The sequence below is a fragment of the Piliocolobus tephrosceles genome, chromosome 21, assembly GCF_002776525.5.
Source record: "Piliocolobus tephrosceles isolate RC106 chromosome 21, ASM277652v3, whole genome shotgun sequence".
NCBI classification, from domain to species: Eukaryota; Metazoa; Chordata; class Mammalia; order Primates; family Cercopithecidae; genus Piliocolobus; species Piliocolobus tephrosceles.
In genome coordinates this window covers 37,985,985-38,005,456 of record NC_045454.1, presented here as the reverse complement: position 1 = coordinate 38,005,456, position 19,472 = coordinate 37,985,985, and the positions used below count along the sequence as shown (strand labels likewise).

Here is a 19,472-nt window from a genome sequence, read left to right as displayed (position 1 = left end):
CCTCCTCCTCCTCCTCCTCCTCCTCCTCCTCCTCCTCCTCCTCCTTCTTCTTTTTATTATTAAGAGATGGGAGGCCGGGCACAGCAGCTCAGCCTGTAATTCCAGCACTTTGGGAGGCCGAGGCGGGCGGATCACGAGGTCAGGAGATCGAGACCATCCTGGCTAACACGGTGAAACCCGTCTCTACTAAAAATACAAACAAAAATTAGCCGGGCGCAGTGGCGGGGGCCTGTAGTCCCAGCTACTCGGGAGGCTGAGGCAGGAGAATGGCGTGAACCCGGGAGGCGGAGCTTGCAGTGAGCCGAGATCGCGCCACTGCACTCCAGCCCGAGCGACAGAGCGAGACTCCGTCTCAAAAAAAAAAAAAAAAAAAAAAGAGATGGGAGTCTTGCTATGTTGCCCAGGCTACATTTGAATTCCTGGGCTCAAGCGATCCTCCAAGTAGCTGGGACTACAGAAATACACCATTGTGCCCGGCTTTATCTTCCACGTCTTTAAGAAGAAGAAAATTAGCCCGGCGTGGTGGCAGGTGGCAGTAATCCCAGTTACTCTGGAGGCTGAGGCAGAGAATTGCTTGAACGCGGGAGGCGGAGGTTGCAGTGAGCCGGGCAGCCTGGGCGACAGAGAGAGACTCCGTCTCAAAAAAAAAAAAAAAAGAAAAGAAAAAACGAAGAGAAAAACTCTACATATGTCTTTAACCACTCTGCCATTTAGCAACCTGCCTCCCCAGGAGCCAGCGCTACACCTGGGCAATTCTACCCCAGAAGCACTAGCTCCATCTGGAGGCATTTTTTGCTCATCACAGCCAGGAGGCGGTGCTCCTGACATCTGGTGGTAAAGGCATTAAGTGAAATGAAATAGGCAAGACCTGGATCAACGGCATCTCTCCTCTCCCCGGCCACCGCGGCTCTTCCAGGTGGGATCACTCACCCGATCACCTCAGGGGCCAGCTCCCGACGGGCCCGGGATTCGGAGCCAGGACTGGGCCGGTGGTAAGGGAAGACCATGGCCTGGCCGTGCGCGTCCAGGCGGAAGCGCAGCGAGGTGCGCAGGATGGCGCTGAGCCGCTGCAAAAAGTCGGCGCTGGAACGCAGTAGCTCCTCCGGCGGCAGCAGCACTGTGAGCACCAGCACGCCGCGGGCCAGCAGGGCCGGCACCTCGCTGGCGCAATCCAGCCCATCCCAGCCGCACTCCTCCGTGTTGCAGCCCTGGTCGCAGCGGCCGTCCGCAAAGTGGTCGGCGCAGTACTTCTCGTACACCGGGCTGGTGGAGAAGGGTGAAGCAGAGAGGGGTGGGGTCGGGGGTCAGAAGAGAGGATCCCCCTCCATGCATTCACACCATAGAGCACAGAGACTCCAGACAAGGCTTGCACAGGGGACTGGAATGTACGGACCCATGTCAGGCTTTCTACAAATCTTGTCATTCACTGGACAATTTTTTTTTTTTTTTGAGACAGAGTCTTGCTCTGTCGCCCAGGCCGTAATGCAGTTAACATGATCTCTCAGCTCACTGCAGCCTCCATCTCCCTGGTTGCAGCAATTCTCCCACCTCAGCCTCCCAAGTAACTGGGATTACCGGCATGCACCACCACACCTGTCTAATTTTTGTATTTTTAGCAGAGACAGGGTTTTACCATGTTGGTCAGGCTGCTGTTGAACTCCTCACCTCAGGTAATTCACCTGCCTTGGCCTCCCCAAGTGCTGGGATTACAGGCATAAGCCACCGTGCCTGGCCCTTGATAATTTTTTTTAATTGATTGATTGAAATGGGGTCTTGCTCTGTTGCCCAGGCTGGAGTGCAGTGGTGCCATCATAGCTCTCTGCAGTCTCAGACTCCTGGACCCAAATGATCCTCCCTCCTCAGTCTCCCAAGTGGCTGGGACTACAAGCCCACACCACACTCCGGGCCTCACTGGCTAACTATTAATTAATCAGCAAATACTAACTGACTGACTGCCATGTGTTGAGCACTGCTGCAGGCACAAGAATAAGGTCCAGCCACAATTCCTGGCCCACGTGCAGCTAGCATTCCACTGGGTGAAGGCAGACAGTAAGGGAGATATATGAGCCAAATATACAGCATCTCCATTACTCATCAATAAAATCAAAATACAGGCTGGGTACGGTGGCTCATGCCTGTAATCCCAGCACTCTGGGAGGCCGAAGTGTACGGATCACCTGAGGTCATGAGTTCTAGGTCAGCCTGGCAGACATGGTGAAACCCCATCTCTACTAAAAATACAAAAATTAGTCAGGCGTGGTGGCTGGTGCCTGTAATCCCAGCTACTCAGGAAGCTGAGGCAGGAGAATAGCTTGAACTCAGGAGGTGGAGGTTGCAGTGAGCCAAGATCGCACCACTGCACTCCAGCCTGGGCAATGGGAGAGAAATCCTGTCTCAAAAAAAAAAAAAAAAAAAATATATATATATATATATATATATATATATATGAACATGCACACACATAGTGCTGGATGGAATTAAATGCTAAGAAGAAAAATAAAGCAGAGGAAGGGCTGGGGGTGATCAGGGAGGTGCTCACTGAGAAGGTACCACCATTTCAGCAAAGACTTGAAGGAGGTAAGAGAGGAACCATGTGGGGGAAGGGAACAGCCAGGCAGTAGGAACAGCTTGTGCAAAGGCCCTGATGTGGGATCAAGCCTGGGGCATCTGGGGAACAGCAGAGAGGCCAGGGTGGCTGGAGCAGAGTGACTGGGGGGGAAGCAGAGAAGTTGGGGATGTGGAGATTAATGAGGTGGAGAGTTCCAAGCGGACGGAGAGGTACGCAGAGGAACAGAAGGGGCAGGGTGTCGGAATGGACAGATGACTGCCTAGGACAGACAGAGGGGCAGAAGAGGGGCAGAGACAGTCAGGGGCACGCACAAAACAGAAAGACACCCATATAGAGGAGCATAAAGATTGCACGGATGGACAGATTCAGCCCAAGGATGGACAAGCAGGAGTGCAGCGTACACAGAGGAATAAAAGGAATTTTATATTTTTTGTTTGTTTGTTTTTATTTTTTTTTGGTGAGACGGAGATTTACTCTTGTTGCCCAGGCTGGAGTGCAATGGCATGATCTCAGCGATTCTCCTGCCTCAGCCTCCCAAGTGGCTGGGATTACAGGCATGTGCCATCACGCCCGGCTAATTTTATATTTTTAGTAGAGACAGGGTTTCACCGTGTTGCCCAGGCTGATCTCGAACTCTTGACCTCAGGTGATTTGCCCACCTCTGCTTCCCAAATGCTGGGATTACAGGCGTAAGCCACTGTGCCCGGCCGATAAAAAAATTCTTAGGCCAGGTGAGGTGGCTAAGGCCCATAATCCCAGCACTTTGAGAGGCTAAGCTGGGTGGATCACTTTGAGCTCAGGTGTTCAAGACCAGCCTGGACAACATGGTGAAACCCCATCTCTTTAAAAAAGCACAAAAGTTACCCGGGCACTGTGGCTCACAGCTGTGGTCCCAGCTCCTCAGGAGGCTGAGGTGTGAGGATTACTTGAGTCCAGGAGGTAGAGGTTGCAGTGAGCTGAGATCATGCCACTGCACTCCAGCCTGGGCCACAGAGCAAGACCCTGTCTAAGAAAAACAAAAAAAATGGAGCCAGGTGCGGTGGCTCAGGCCTGTAATCCCAGCGGCACTTTGGGAGGCCGAGGCGGGCAGATCACGAGGTCAGGAGTTCGCGACCAACCTGGCCAATATGGTGAAACCCTGTCTCTAATAAAAATACAAAAAAAAAAAAAAAAAAAATTAGCCAGGCGTGGTGGCAGGCACCTGTAGTCCCAGCTACTCAGGAGGCTGAGGCAGGAGAATTGCTTGAACCCGGGAGGCGGAGCTTGCAGTGAGCCGAGATCGAGCGGCTGCACTCCAGCCTGGGCGAGAGAGCGGGACTCAGTCTCAAAAAAAAAAAAAAAAAAAAAAAAAGGAATTCGGCTGGGCACGGTGGCTCACGCCTGTAATCTCAGCTATTTCAGAAGCTGAGGCGGGAGAATCACTTGAACCTGGGAGGCAGAGGTTGCAGTGAACCGAGATCGCAAAACTGCACTCCAGCCTGGGCCACAGAGCAAGACTCCGTCTTGCGGGGGAGGGGGGGGGAAGAAAAAGAAATTCTTGGATGGAGAAAAGGACAGACAAACGGGGCAGAGAAGTGCATACGCAGATAGAAACAAGAACAAGATAGGCAGGACACATGGATGAACAGACAGACAGACAGACACATGGGACACACTGATGGGCAGATAGGGTGCACAGAGAAACAGACGGGGCAAGTAGATGGGCAGGTAGAAAGAGAGGCAGGGCCCATGGACAGACAGACTGGGATGGATGCATAGACAGACGGATGGATCGGGTGGATGGGCTCACTTGCAAGTGCGCTCGCGGCCACCAGCGTGGCAGTCGAAGTTGTCGTAGAGGCAGGCGGGCGAGCTGCAGGCGGGGTCGCAGCGGCTGTTGTTGAAGAGGCGCCAGCACTGTAGCGCCTCGCACTGCCGCCAGGGGTCGCCCACGCTCAGCGAGCAGTCGCCGCCGTCCCAGCCGCAGCCCGGGCTGTTGCACTCGCGGTCGCAGCGCTGGTCCCCGCGCTTGGCCTGGCAGGCGGCGCGCGGGCACCGCGGCTCCTCCGAGACTTCGGGTGCCGCGGCGGGCGCCTCGCAGCGCGGCCCGGTCCAACCCTGCGCGCAAGCGCAGCGGAAGAAGGGCGCTAGCGGCGCGGGGCGGCAGGAGCCCCCGTGGAGACAGGGGGCGGCCGCGCAGCTGGCGTTGCTGGCCCCCGGCGGCGACCCCGAGAAGCTGCGGCAGGAGGGCCCCGACAACCCTGGGGGGCAGGCGCAGCGTGGTCCGCGGGGCGTCTGCTGGCATGGGACGCCCACCGGGCACTGCAGCTCCCGGCAGGAGCGCGCCACCCGCTCGCAGCGCGGACCCCAGAACGGCTGCGGGAGAGGTTTGGGGAGGGAGAAAAAAAAGTGAAGGAGGGGAGTGGAGAGAAAGAGGAGAAGAAATGGAGGAGTGGGGAAAAGAAGAGTCAAGGGGAGAGAAGGGGAAGAGAAGAGGTCAAGATTAAGGAAGGTTGAGACCCGCCCCCCACAACCTCCCCATGTCCCACCCAACCCCTCCCCTTTTCACAACGGAGACCCCACCTGGCAGACACGCCCCGCCACCCCGGGAGGCCACGCCCCCAATTACCAGCCTCACCCCCTTTTCCCTTCAAACCTCCAGGAAATGTCGGGGGCGGGGGGTTGTTTCTTTGTTTTTTGAGACAGAGTGTCACTCTGTCGCCAGGCTGGAGTGCAATGGCGCGATCTCGGCTCACTGCAACCTCTGCCTCCCAGGTTCAAGCGATTCTCCTGCCTCAGCCTCCCGAGTAGCTGGGATTACAGGCGGTTGCCACTACACCCGGCCAATTTTTGTATTTTTCGTAGAGACAGGGTTTCACCATGTTGCCCAGGCTGGTCTCGAACTCCTGGCCTCAAGTGATCCTCCCGCCTAGGCCTCCCAAAGTGCTGGGATTACAGGTATGAGCTACCACACCCGTTAGAAATGTCAGCATTTTCCAGAAACTCCCTTCCCTGCCCCTAAAGCCACATCCTCCTCCTAGACACCACGCCTCACTACTCCAGAGGCCACGCCCCTGCCCCTCCTCCAAAGGCCACCCACACCTACCTGGGCCCACCACCTACCTACCTGGGCACAGTGACAGGTGAAGGTCAGCCCACCCCCAGGACCCGGGCTAGGACGGCACTGGCCTCCATGCTGGCATGGCTGAGACTCGCAGGGAGACAGGACAGTCTGACAGCGAGGACCTGAGCGAGCAGGAACATGTAGATCAACCACAGTGGGGGAATAACAGGCGGGGTCCCAGGCCAGTCCCTTCTCCAATGCTTACCTGAGAAGCCAGCATGACAAAGACAACGGAAACCCCCGCCTGGGTCCTGCAGGCAGTCCCGGGTGTGTGCCGCGTGGCAGGCACCTGAGCGACACTCATTGATGTCTGCCTCGCAGCGCAAACCAGTGTATCCCGGGGAACAGGTGCAGCGGAAACCACCCACCAGGTCCACACAGGTGCCATTGTGTAGGCACCGGGGCCCTGAGTCCAAGGGTGGGCCTGGGCCGCAGTCATCCTCATTAATCTCACAGAGCACGCCTGGGGGAAGAAACGGGGGGTAGTCAGGAGGGAATGAAGGCAGCCTCCCATCCTGTCCCCTCAACCCTGGCCCTGGCATACCCAGCGTTCCTGGGGGACAGGAGCAGAGATAGCGGGCCACGAGGTCAATGCATGAACCCCCATGCTGGCAGGGCTGGGAGGCACATTCGTCCACGTCGTCCTCACAGTTATCACCATTGTAGCCAGGAAGACACTTCAGTGGGGCAAGAGAGGGACCCACTCAGCTTAGTGTGACACAGACACAACTGGACATACCCATGAAGATACAAAGAACGCCAGCACAAAAGGACACACACGGATGTCCAGCGCACTACCAGTAGGTAATCCCAGAACTTTGGGAGGCCGAGGTGAGCAGATCACCTGAGGTCAGGAGTTCAAGACCAGCCTGGCCAACATAGTGAAACCCTGTCTCTATGAAAACTACAAAAATTAGCTGGGCGTGGTGGTGGGTGCCTATATTCCCAGCTATATGAGAGGCTGAGGCAGGAGAATCACCCGAACCCGGGAGGCAAAGGTTGCAGTGAGCTGAGATTGTGCCACTGCACTCCAGTCTGGGTGACAGAGTGAGACCCTGTCTCAAAAAACAAACAAATAAACACCCCAGATCTACCCAGAATGACACCTACAGATATACCAAGAGTCACAAAAGCAAAAACTCAGACACATCTAGAGACATACACACACCAAGTCACAGATGCACAGAAACGTGTGCCCAGACACACCTAAGCATGCCCACCTCCTCTTCCCTCTCCTGGGGAGCGCCCCCTTACCTCACACATGTAGCCCCCCATATAGCCACGGCACGTCCCCCCATGCTGGCAGGGCTGGGCCAAGCAAGGGTCCACCTCCTGCTCACAGTGGCTACCAGTACGGCCCTCTGGGCACACGCAGTAGTGGGAGCTGTCTTCATCCACACATTGCCCACCCGCCTGACACAGCTGCTCCAGCCGCACCCCTGCAAAGAGGAGAGTGGCACAGGAACAGAGGTAACCCCATATATCCCCCTTCTGCCTCCATCACACACATCTTCCAACATCCTTGCTAGAATGGGTCCACAGGATCGCACCCACACTCCATCAGGTTGTTGCACATCCTTCCGGCAGGCAAGGTCTCATCACTGACACACACACACATGCCTTCCACGCTCACAGCAGCTCGGTCACACCCTGTAGCACATACACCATCCGTGCTGCCTCACAGTGACAGACACACACACCATCCCGGCCAGTTGTCACATGCTCACACACCCACACCACTCAGCCACACACCCCACCATGCCGCATAAGCTCTGTGGCACCCCCATTCGGCTCACACTAGCAAGAGGTACGTGTAACAGCCTCCTCCCGAGACCCCACAGCCCCGCCCGCGTGCTCCCACTCACCGATCTGGGCTGCGGCCTCCCTGCAGGGCAGGCTTCGGATGTCACAGAGACGTCCGCTCCATCCCGGGGGACAAAGGCAATAGGCCCCAGTCTGGACGCAGCGACCCCCATTTTGACAAGGCTGGCGGCTGCACCAATCCACCAGCGTCTGGAGGGGAAGCACTAGAGTCAGTACTGGGGGGTATAGGGAGTAGTCTGGGAGAAACTGTGCCCGGACTTGGCTCCTCCGTTCTAGGATACCAGGCAGGCTCCTCCCCCAGGTCCCCAGTAACTCCACCCACCTGGCACTGCGGGCCTGTGAAGCTCTGGGGGCAGGTGCAGCGAAAGCCTGGGTGGGCGGCGCTGCAGACGCCCCCGTGCAGGCAGGGGCGCGAGAGGCAAGGGTCTGCCTCATGTTGGCAGTGGGCTCCTGTGTAGCCAGGACGGCATAGGCAGCTGAACGAGTTCACGCCGTCCACGCAGGTCCCGCCATTGAAACAGGAGCTGGAGCGGAAGGAGTGGGAGGGAGAATCAGGCTCCGCCCCCTCACAGGCCCCGCCCTCCTCCCTGAGTCCCGCTAGAAGCGCTGAGTTCCACTGGTAGCACTGGGAACGTCCCACTCCCTGACCCTTATCTCCGCAAGAAGCTGCAGCCGCAGCAGAAGCCAACCAAGTCCCTTAGCCCCAATTCACCAGGGACTTCAGCCCTAAGGTGAGAGCCACCTGGAGACCATGCCCTCTCAGGCACCAGAGATTCCAAGGTGACCTCCAAACAGAGGCCCTGCTCCTTCCCTGGCCCTGCCCCATTAGTCATCACAGTCCGCAGTGGGTATCAAGCTGAGAACTTCCCCTAGTCCTTGCTGTCCCCACTTCATCCCAGATTTCAGGCCCCATCCCAAGTCAGAGTTCCTGCGCTCCAAACAGAGGCCCCGCCCACCTGGGGCTGCAGTCGGGCAGGTCCTGTTCACAGTGGAAGCCTCCGTAGCCAGGCGGGCAGGTGCAGGTGAAGGAGGCCACGTGGTCGGTGCAGGTGCCCGGGCCGCAGGGGTTGCTCAGGCACTCGTCCACGTCGCGGGCGCATCGTGGGCCGGCGAAACCAGGGAGGCAGGAGCAGGAAAAGGAGCCCACGCCGTCTCGGCACGAGCCACCGTTCAGGCATGGGTCTGCGGACAGGAGAAAGGCAGTCTGGTCACCTACTTTGCCCCCATTAGTCCAGTCTGACTGGGATATGCCTTGGATTGAGAAGAATTCAGGAGGAAACCAGGTTCAACTGGGATGGGGTGCATTTGATCAGAGGAATCTAAATCCATCCCCTTCTGTGGCCTCGTCCCCTCCTTTATCTGCAAACCTCACCTATGTGGCAAGGGCACGATGTTGGGAGAACCAGAATGTTCCTTTAAGCTGCCAAGTGAATGCTGCTAATTGTGCCTGATCTAATTCCTGCGCTTGGGACAAGCCAAGGACAGTGGCCATTAGCCACATGTGGCTACTGAGTTATTGAAATTGTGACTAAATGGAGAAGTGCTATAAATGTAAAATACACACTGGGTTTCAGATTTTGAAGACATGGTGTGAAAAAAAAAAATAGGCTGGGCATGGTGGCACACACTTGTAATCCCAACACTTTGGGAGGCCAAGGTGGGCAGATCACTTGAGCTCAGGAGTTCGAGACCAACCAGGAGTTCGAGACCAACATGGCAAGACCCTATTTCTATAAAAAGTACAAAAATAAACTGGGTGTGGTGGTACACACCTGTAGTCCCAGCTACTGGGGAGGCTGAGATGGGAGGATCATTTGAGCCTGGGAGATCAAGGCTGCAGTGAATCATGACCACACCACTGCACCCTAGTCCGGGTGACAGAGTGAGACCTTGTCTCCAAAAAATTTAAAAAAGGAAAAAATGTAAAATATCTCATTAACACTTTTTATACTGATTACATGTTGAAATGATATGTTAATATATTTGGTTAAATAAAATAGATTATATACATTTACTTTTATTTATTTATTTATTTTATTTTTTGAGATGGAGTTTCACTCTTGTTGCCCAGGCTGGAGCACAATGACACAATCTCAGCTCACCACAATCTCCCGCCTCCTGGGTTCAAGTGATTCTCCTGCCTCAGCCTTCTGAGCTGGGATTACAGGCATGTGCCATCATGCAGGGCTAATTTTGTATTTTTAGTAGAGACGGGGTTTCTCCATGTTGGTCAGGCTGGTCTTGAACTTCTGACCTCGGGTGATCCACCTGTCTCGCCTCCCAAAGTGCTGGAATTACAAGTGTGAACCACCACACCCAGCCGGTTATATACATTCAATAAATTAAATTTAAATATATTAAATTTGGCCAGGCACAGCGGCAGCAGTTTGAGATGCCAAGGCAGGAGGGTGGTTTGAGGCCAGGAGTTTGAGACCAGCCTAGACAACGTAGCAAGACCCCATATCTACAAAATTAAAATAAAAATATTAGCTAGGCGTGGTAGTGAGTGCCTGTAATCCTAGCTACTCAGGAGGTTAAGACAGGAGGATTGCCTCAGCCCAGGAGTTCCAGACTGCACTGAGCCAAAATCGCACTACTGCACTCCAGCCTGGGCGACAGAGCCTCACTCTGAATAAATAATAAATAAAGAAATAGATAATATTAAATTTTATATCTCCCATTTCTGTTCAGTTTTTAATGTGACTACTAGAAAATTTAAAATTGCATATGTGGCTTGTGTTATTTGTCTATTGGGCAGCACCCCTGGGGAACCCTCTGGGGGGCCTTTTTGTTTGTTTTTTGTTTTTGCGACAGAGTTTTCCCTTGTTGCCCAGGCTGGAGTGCAATGACACGATCTCACCTCACCGCAACCTCCGCCTCCCAGGTTCAAGCGATTCTCCTGCCTCAGCCTCCCAAGTAGCTGGGATTACAGGCATGCGCCACCATGCCCTGCTAAATTTGTAGTTTTAGTAGAGACAGAGTTTCTCCATGTTGGTCAGGATGGTCTCGAACTCCTGACCTCAGGTGATCCGCCCACCTTGGCCTCCCAAAGTGCTAGGATTACAGGTGTAAGTCACCGCACCCAGCCTCTGGGGGGCCTTTTATTTCATACTCTGCACACGATATTAACTCGCTTGCTCTCAAAGACAGTGCACTCGGGCCAGGTGTGGTGGATTGCTTGAGCCCAGGAATTGGAGACCACCGTGGGCAACATGGCGAAACTCCATCTCTACAAAAAATACAAAAGATTAGCTGGGTGTGGTGGTGCGTGCCTATAGTCCCAGCCACTGGGGAGGCTGAGGCACCTGAGCCCAGAGAGCAGCGGTTGCAGTGAGTCATGATCACACCACTGCACTCCAGTAACAGAGCTAAGACTGTCTCAAAAAAAAAAAAAAAAAAAAAAAGAGGCAGTGCACAGACTCCAGGGTTCTAAGCCCAGCTCATTCCCTAACTCGTTCCATAGCCTCGGGCAAGAAGTCACTCAACCTCCTCCGGCCTAGGTTTCCATATGAATAAAACGGGAAAAGTAAGATAACTGTGAAGACGAAATGACAGCACAGTGCCAGGCACACAGTTCAAGCTTAATGACTGTGTTCCCCAGAGCAGCACCCCCAAGAGCTCCCCTGCACTCACTGGGGTCACAGTCATTGATGTCCTGATCGCAGGAAGGGCCAGTGTACCCTCCATGGCAGGTGCAGCTGAAACTCCCTGCCAGGTTGGTGCAGATGCCATGAGGGCCACAGGGTGCGGGGCCAGCACACTCGTCCACATCCTGCTGGCATCGTGGGCCTGAGGGTGGGGAGCAAAAGGTTACACCGAGGGTTACAGGGTATAGAGCAGGGTCCCAGGGACCTGGGGCTCAGAAAGAACCTGCAGGCTGAGATGGGTGAAGGCAAAATAAGACATGCTGTCATTCGCGTGTGGGCATTTTGCATATGCAGTTTCAGAACAGCCGTCTCTCTGTCTCAGTAGGTGGCAAATACCTACAATGAGATCTGCTCCTCCAGGAAGCTGCACCCCAAACCCCATCCTGAGTCCCAGCATCTCTAGCCCCATAGCCCTTCCTCTTCCAAGGGCTGACCCACACAGGCAGCGGATCTGTGTCCAGCTCTGACTTTCCCAGAGGAAGCCTCTCTCAAAGGCAGGGCTGGGGATGGTCCCCCTCCGGATCCCCAGCATCAATCCCGATAGGGCAGGGGGCAGAGCAGATGGAGAGGAGGAGGGGAGAGAAGCAGGTGACATACCTTGCCAGCCCTGGGGGCAGGAGCAGACAGGCAGCTGGCCAGGGGCAGACTCGCAGCGGCCCCCATGCTCACAGGGGTTCGGGGTGCAGGGGGAGAGGAGCTCACACTGACGTCCTGTGGGGGGTGGAAGAGAAGGAAGCAGAGATAGCCTGGAGGGATTCCCTGATCCCATCTCCCCCCACCTCCCGCAACCTGTCCCCGCTTCAATACCCACCTCCCAAGCTCCTGGAGGGAAATGATTGAAAGCAAAAAAAGAAGCCAATATATGGGAGGAGAGAGTAGAAGAGAAGAGAGATGAGAAGGCCAATGGTGTTGGTAGGGCTGTGGAGGGAAGGTGAGGTACACACCCTGGACACCAGGGGGGCAGGTGCAGTGGAAACCCATTCCATCGCTGCTGCACGTCCCACCGGCCCGGCAGGGCTGGGACTCACAGGCATCTCCAGCCAGGCTCTGGCTGCAGCGGGGGCCACTCCAGCCAGGCTCACACACACAGCGGAACCTGGCAGGGGAAGGTAGTCAGGCCAAGGAGGTAGGCCAGGGAGAGGAGGCGGTGTCTGAGGTTGAGAAGGGCCCTCACCCGCCAGGTGCATCATAGCAGATGCCGTGACTGCAGGGCTCATGGGCACAGGGATGGCTCGGGGGGAGGCAGAGTGGGGGCAAGGAGCCGGGTGGGCAGAGGCAGCGGAAGCCGTTTTCCCCATCCACGCAGGAACCTCCCTCGCCGCACGGGCTGGAAGCACACTCATTGATCTCCACATTACAAAGGGGCCCTGGGGAGTACACAAGCAATCTCACCTCAGAACAAAGGCAGCAGGGATAACCAGGGAGGGACGATCTGACCCCACTTAGCACACCCACACCCCCAAGCAAGGACAACCTCTTTTTCGTAAGCATCAGCTCTTGTGCAAATTAGGACACTCACCTCCTCAAACAAGAGCTGCCTTGCCCCAGATCATTCTGGTCCCCAAACTTCCATGAAGTCCCTTTCTTTTTCTTTTCCTCTTCTTATTTTTTGAGATAGGGTCGCACTCTGTCTCTCAGGCTGGACTGCAGTGGCGTGATCATAGCTCACCACAGCCTCAACCTCCTGGGCTCAAGCGATCCTCCCATCTCAGCCTCCCGACTGGCTGGGACTACAGTTGCACACTAGCACGTCCAACTAATTGTGTGCGTGTGTGTGTGTTAATCTACTTATTGACTAATCTGGCTTTGGGAGTGTGTTTATTTTTTGTAGAGACAGGGTTTCGTTATGTTGCCCAGGCTAGCCTCGAATTCCTGGGCTCAAGTGATCCTCACGTCTCAGCCTCCCAAAGTGCTGGGATTACAGACATGAGCCAACACACCTAGCAAAGTCCCATTCATTTCCATCAAGAATTACTTTAGTCCCATTCAGAAATAACCTAGTCACTGAGTTTGGACACTTTCATCTATGTTCCAGAATAATCTTGTGTGTGTGTGTGCGTGTGTGTGTGTGTGTGTGTTTAGATGAAGTCTCACTCTGTTGCCCAGGCTGGAGTGCAGTGGCACAATCTTGGCTCACTGCCACCTCCGCCTCCTGGGTTCAAGCAATTGTCCTGCCTCAGCCTCCCAAGTAGCGGGGACTACAGGAGCCCACCACCACGCCCGGCTAATTTTTGTATTTTTAGTAGAGACGGGGTTTCGCCATTTTGGCCAGGCTGACCTCAACTGATCCACCTGCCTTGGCCTCCCGAAGCTCTGGGATCACAGGCGTGAGCCATCACGCCCGGCCTCCAGAATAATCTCGAAATAACCTTATGCCAATGAGACAGCACAGACTCAGGGCAAAGCATGGACAACCTCGTTGGACAAGAGTCTGCAAAGATACGGGCAAAACAGGCCCACAGAAACGAGCGACTTCACCCTCGATCTAAGGACACCCTCTCCATGGCAGCCACTTGCCCACCTGTGAAGCCAGGTTGGCAGACACAGTCGTAGCGGTTGATACCATCACGGCAGACTCCAAAGCTGCAGGGGTTGCTGGCACAGTCGTCAATGTTCACTTCGCAGTTCACACCTGGTGGCCAGGAACATGGCATGCAGCAGTCACCACTGTGCCCCACTAAATGCAACCTAACCAAACCCTCTATGCCCCTTCAGGAGTGCTGTTTCTGCCCCAGCCCCCGGTCCTACCTGTAGTCCCAGAAGGGCAGCGGCAGAGGTACTTGTCCACCAGGTCTAAGCATTTGCCGCCATGGCGGCAGGGCTGGCTACGGCATTCGTCCACCTGGCTCTCGCAGCGTGTGCCCGTGTAGCCAGGGGCACAGGCACATGAGAAGCTGGCAATGCCATCCACGCAGCGACCATGGTGGCATGGGTCAGGGGAGCAGTCATCCACGTTACGCTCACACAGCATGCCCTCAAAGCCTGCGGGGCCAAGAGTGTCAGGCTCCGCCCACTTGCCAGGGGCCTGCCCACAGGTGAGGCTCGGACCAATCCTGGTTCAGCTCTATCTGAGGCCCTGCCCATCAAGCTGTCAGGAGGCAGGCTCAATACAGGCCCTGCCCCCCCACTTACTTACACTCCACCCCGCTACAAGCTCCGGAATTTGTCCCCAGCCAAGACTCTCCCACAGTTAAATCCCACCCCCAGCTGTGGCCCCACCTCCAGCCCTGTTTCTGCCCCACCCCCCACTGGAGATGGGAGCACATGGCAGGTGCCAGGGGAAGGTACTGGACCCTCCCCATTCAGTTACTCGCACCCTGTGCCCAGCCCAACTCTTTGGCTCCACACGTAGCCTTGTATCAGTCTATATGCATTATTGGCTCCACCCCCCAACTCTGTCACTGGGTCCTGCCTTGCTACAACTCCGCCCACAAGCTCTCCCCAAGTCGGTTATTGGCCCTGTCGCCCACAAGCCCCGCCTCCTGATTCTTGTCGGATTGTCATTGGCCCGCCTCACCCTCAGCACAGCGGCACTCGTAGCCATCAGGCTGGTCCACGCACTTGGCGCCATTCCTGCAGGGTGTGCTGGCGCATTCGTCCACGTCCAGCTGACACGTGGAGCCGCTGAAGCCTGGGGTGAGGAGCGGGATGAGCAGAGGCCCAGAAAGGGTGAGAGCAGTACACCCCACTCCAGCCCCGCCTTGTTTGGGTGGAAAAACCCAATTTACTCGGATTTAAATTAACTTCAATGTGCTTCATAACCTGTGGTTTCTATTGTAAGTTATCCGCTAATGTGGTTTTATAGGTTCCCACCCTGGAGTTTTCGCCCCTTCCCAGACATGTTTTTCAGGCTCCCTCTTCCAAGGTCCTCACCTGAGGGGCAGGTGCAGCTGAAGCCGTTGACTCGGTCCTTGCAGACCCCACCGTTGACACAGGGGCTACTCTGACACTCGTCAATGTCCACCTCGCAATAGGTTCCTGTGAAGCCTGGGACAGGGAACAGAGCTTAGGAAAGTGGGGGCTGCCCTATGGTGTGAACGGGGTGCAAGGAAGGAGGTACTTCCCTTCCTACTCATCGACAAATCCCCCGAGCCTTCGTCCCCACTCCCACACTCCCAGCCCAACCTTAATTTTCAGCCTGGACTGAAAATTTCAGCCTGTCACCCAGCTGTGGTCCCAACTGGCCCAAGGCTCATGGGTGTCCGCAGAGGCCTTGCCTTCAAACCCTTCCTTCTCTCCCCAGTCCTCAGACTAAGCCCTTTCCCCAGTCCCCAGCCCCCAGTCCCAGGGCCCCCCATAGCCTTTGCCCAGGCTCATTGCAAGACTGTCTGCAGGCTTCACCTTGACCTCACAGCAGCCTCGACTCTGCCTCTCTATCCTCAACCCCTTCCCGAGAGGGTCCTAAGTCCAAGAATACTCCCAGCCCACCTGCGGTTCTACTGACTCCATTTGACCAAGCCCCCAGAATCACACAGGATTCCCTTCTGGCCCCGACCCCACCTCCCTCCAGGCTTCAGTCTCTAAGGGTCCCACTCCAAACCCACTTTCACCCCATACTGCTCAGCTCCCCATCCGCGGGCTTATCTGGCCCCGCCCCTGCCTCAGGACCCGCCCAGGCCACGCCCACCACCCACCTGCCATACAGATACAGGTGAACTGGCCTATGCGATCAAGGCACGTGGCCTGGTTGCGGCAGGGCCCCGACAGACACTCGTTGACGTCGGTCTCACAGCGAGGTCCAGTGTAGCCACGGCCGCACTGGCACAGGAAGGAGCCCTGCGTGTTCACGCACCTGCCCAAGTGCTCGCAGGGGTTGGCGCCTGCCGGATAGAGTGCGTTCAGTGTGGGCGTGGCTGGACGGGACCCCCTCCTCTCCCCTCTTTCCTGGCCCATTCACAGACGATGGAGCTCCCCTCACCGATAGAGCACTCGTCCACATCCTGGTCACACGCCCCACCCGTGAAACCGGGCGGACAGGTGCAAATGGCCCGGCCGTTCACCGGATTCGTGTCACAGATAGCATCCTCGTGGCAGGGGTTGCTGACACAGGCGTCATCCAGGTGACACAGGAGGCCTGGGAAGTGGTAAGCAGAAGTCATAGTCAGACCTTCCTGCTCTGCCCAAAAGGCCCACACTCCTTGCATATTGTTTTGTTGTTGTTGTTTTGTTTTTTGAGACGAAGTTTCGCTCTTGCTGCCCAAGGTGGAGTAAAATGGCGCGATCTCAGCTCACTGCAACCTCCACCTCCCGGGTTCAAGCGATTCTTCTGCTCAGCCTCCGGAGTAGCTGGGATTACAGGCATGCGCCACCACACCCGCTAATGTTTTTTATTTTTGGTAGAAATGGGGTTTCACCACGTTAGCCAGGCTGGTCTCAAACTCCTGACCTCAGGTGATCTGCCTGCCTCAGCCTCCCAAAGTGCTGGGATTACAGGCATGAGCCACCATGCCTGCCTTCCAGCCTTTGCTTCTGTAATACCCTCTGCCATGTTATGCCCTCTTTCTATATCCATGTTCCCCTCCTAAACATGTTCTCTGATCTTTGCCACTTCCAAAGGTAACTCCCAGGAGTTCCCCAATTCCAATGGCTTCTGCATGCATCAGTGCAATGTCAGCCTCCTCCTAAGTCTCTCCCAGGCTTCCTCTCCCAGCAACTTCCCCTCTTAAGTCGCCTCCGGCATAATCTTTTTTTTTTTTCTCTTTTTTTCTTTTTGAGACAGAATCTCACTCTGTCACCCAGGCTGGAGTGCAGTGGCGCAATCTCGGCTCACTGCAAGCTCCACCTCCCAGGTTCACGCCATTCTCCCGCCTCAGCTTCCCGAGTAGCTGGGACTACAGATGCATGCCACCAAGCCTGGCTAATTGTTTGTATTTTTAGTAGAGACAGGGTTTCACTGTGTTAGCCAGGATGGTCTTGATCTCCTGACCTCGTGATCCACCCGCCTCGGCCTCCCAAAGTGCTGGGATTACAGGCTTGAGCCACCGCGCCTGGCCTCTTTTTTTTTTTTTTTTTTTTTTTTTAAATACAGGGTCTTACACTGTCTCCCATGCTGGAGTGCAGTGGCTCAATTTCAGCTTACTGCAACCTCCACCTTCTGGGCTGAAGCCATCCTTCCACCTTTGCATCCAGAGAGCATGCACTACCATGCCCAACTAATTTTTTGTATTTTTGTTAGAGACAGGATTTTGCCATGTTGCCCAGGCTGGTCTCAAACTGCTGAACTCAAGCAATCCACCTGCCTGGGCCTCCAAATGTGCTGGGGTTACAGGCGTGAGCTACCACACCCAGCCTACCAAGTTTTTGTAGAGATGAGGTCTCACTATGTTGTCCAGGCTGGTCTCAAAGTCCTGGGCCCAAGCGATCCTCCTATCTTGGCCTCCCAAAACACTGTGATTACAGGCATGAGCCACTGTGCCCAGCCTAGCATAATCTTTCTAACACCCAAATCAGACTTCTTATTTGCCCCACCTAAAAACCATCCATGGCTCCCTGCAGAGAAAACAGCCACTCACCAGTCTTGCCCATGGGGCAGGCACAGTAGAAAGAAGCCACGCGGTCATGGCAGGTGGCCCCGTGGAAGCACACGGCTGTGGCACAGTCATCGATATTCTGACTGCAGCTCTCGCCTGTCCAGCCATTGACACACACGCAGCTGTGGCCACCCAGCGTGTTGAAGCAGGTACCCCCATTGTGGCAGGCATTGGGTTGCAGCTGACACTCATCCACGTCCTCTGTGCAGAACTGGCCTGCGGCACACAGATGCAATGCAGCAGTCCAGCCACCTGGCGCATGTCCACCCGAGGCCTGCCTCCCCGCTCCCTCTGGCCCCAGTGCCCACCTGTCCACTCAGGAGGGCACTGGCAATTATAGGTGTTGACGCCATCCACGCATGTCCCCCCATTGAGACATCGGTGTCCTGGACAGTCGTCCACGTTCACTTCACAATTCTGACCCTCAAACCCTAGCAGGGAAGGGGGCAAGGATGGTCACCGTTGGGCTGGCCTGATGTCCCCATGCCCACCATCCCCTTGCCTCCCCTGAGTAGGGCTCACTCACCAGGAAGACAGGCGCAGTCGTAAGTGAGGTCGCCACTCTGCCTGCAGGTGCCCCCGTTACGGCATGGCGAGGGCGCACAGGGCACCGCGGGGTTCTCACATAGAGGCCCCGTGTAGCCAGCTGGACACTGGCAGCGGAAAGAGCCAGGCGTGTTGAGGCAGGTGCCACCATGGCGGCAGGGCTCACCCACCCGGCACTCATCCACGTCACTTCGGCAGCTGCGGCCCTGGTAGCCAGGTGGACAGGAGCAGAGGAAGCGTCCCTCGGGCCCCACTGAGCAGCGGGCACCATGGGCACAAGGACTGCTGAGGCAGGGATCTGGCAGGGAGCAGTCAGGGCCTGGAGGGAACGGGACAGGGTTAGTTTGGGACTGACGACACCCCCGCCTGCCTCCCCTCCAGACTCTTCCCCTCTCACCTCGGAAGCCACGGGGGCACCGGCATGAGAATCGGGCGGTGCCAGCCACCACTGAACTCTGGCAGACACCACGGCCAGCACAGGGGCCTGAGTGACAGGGGTCCTCCAGCTGACACCGCTCACCCACCCAGCCAGGCGGGCACCTGTGGGCAGAGGGGGCTTGGTTGGGCAGCACAGGGCAGGATGGTCCCAAACACAAAGATACACACCAGACAGGCAAGAAACACACAGGGAAACAGCGCAGCAAACACACATTTGCTGAGCGCGGTGGCTCACGCCTATAATCCCAAAACTTTGGGAGGCTGCGGCAGGCAGATCACTTGGAGTCAGAGTTCAAGACCAGCCTGACCAACATGGTGTAACCCTGTCTCAACTAAAAGTACAAAAATTTGCTGGGCATAGTGGTGTGTGCCTGTAGTCCCAGCTACTCAAGAGGCTGAAGCAGGAGAATCACTTGAACTCGGGAGGTAGAGGTTGCAGTGAGCCAAGATCGTGCCACTGCACTCCAGCCTGGGTGACAGAGTGAGACTCTGTCCCAAAAAAACAAAAACAAAACAAAACAAAACAAAACACACATTCATTCATGCAATGAAGATTTACTGAGGACCTACTATGTCCTGAGCAATAAAAATACAGCAACAAACACAATGAAAGTGGTCCCTACCCCTCTGGATCCTTGCAGCAAGGTCCAGGCAAGAACATATAGAAATAATGCTGGCAGGGGGTGGTGACAGCCATCAGAACCATGAAGGATGTAGTCAGTTGGGTGGCAGCCCCTGAAAAGATTATGTCCATGTCCCAAAACCTGTGACTAGGACCTTATTTTTTTTTTTTTTAAATGACTCTTTGCAGATGT

The 19,472-nt window shown here is 55.6% G+C and overlaps 1 protein-coding gene across 1 annotated transcript in view; it reads right to left on the bottom strand.

Annotated features, from left to right (window-relative positions):
* NOTCH3 (notch receptor 3) overlaps nt 1-19,472 on the bottom strand; it is a 46,975-nt gene that overhangs the window by 13,755 nt on the left and 13,748 nt on the right. Inside the window, exons 3-25 of the mRNA XM_026457024.1 lie at nt 18,617-18,759; nt 18,200-18,538; nt 17,982-18,104; nt 17,656-17,889; nt 16,062-16,217; nt 15,778-15,963; nt 15,017-15,130; nt 14,661-14,774; nt 13,892-14,125; nt 13,665-13,775; nt 12,318-12,510; nt 12,088-12,239; nt 11,741-11,854; nt 11,130-11,285; nt 8,453-8,678; nt 7,819-8,020; nt 7,538-7,685; nt 6,927-7,111; nt 6,217-6,349; nt 5,878-6,135; nt 5,676-5,794; nt 4,359-4,924; nt 931-1,263 (exon numbers count right to left, since the gene is read on the bottom strand). Of these exons, the coding sequence (XP_026312809.1) occupies nt 931-1,263; nt 4,359-4,924; nt 5,676-5,794; nt 5,878-6,135; nt 6,217-6,349; nt 6,927-7,111; nt 7,538-7,685; nt 7,819-8,020; nt 8,453-8,678; nt 11,130-11,285; nt 11,741-11,854; nt 12,088-12,239; nt 12,318-12,510; nt 13,665-13,775; nt 13,892-14,125; nt 14,661-14,774; nt 15,017-15,130; nt 15,778-15,963; nt 16,062-16,217; nt 17,656-17,889; nt 17,982-18,104; nt 18,200-18,538; nt 18,617-18,759 (4,539 nt within the window). The remainder of the gene's footprint in view (nt 1-930; nt 1,264-4,358; nt 4,925-5,675; nt 5,795-5,877; nt 6,136-6,216; nt 6,350-6,926; nt 7,112-7,537; nt 7,686-7,818; nt 8,021-8,452; nt 8,679-11,129; nt 11,286-11,740; nt 11,855-12,087; nt 12,240-12,317; nt 12,511-13,664; nt 13,776-13,891; nt 14,126-14,660; nt 14,775-15,016; nt 15,131-15,777; nt 15,964-16,061; nt 16,218-17,655; nt 17,890-17,981; nt 18,105-18,199; nt 18,539-18,616; nt 18,760-19,472) is intronic.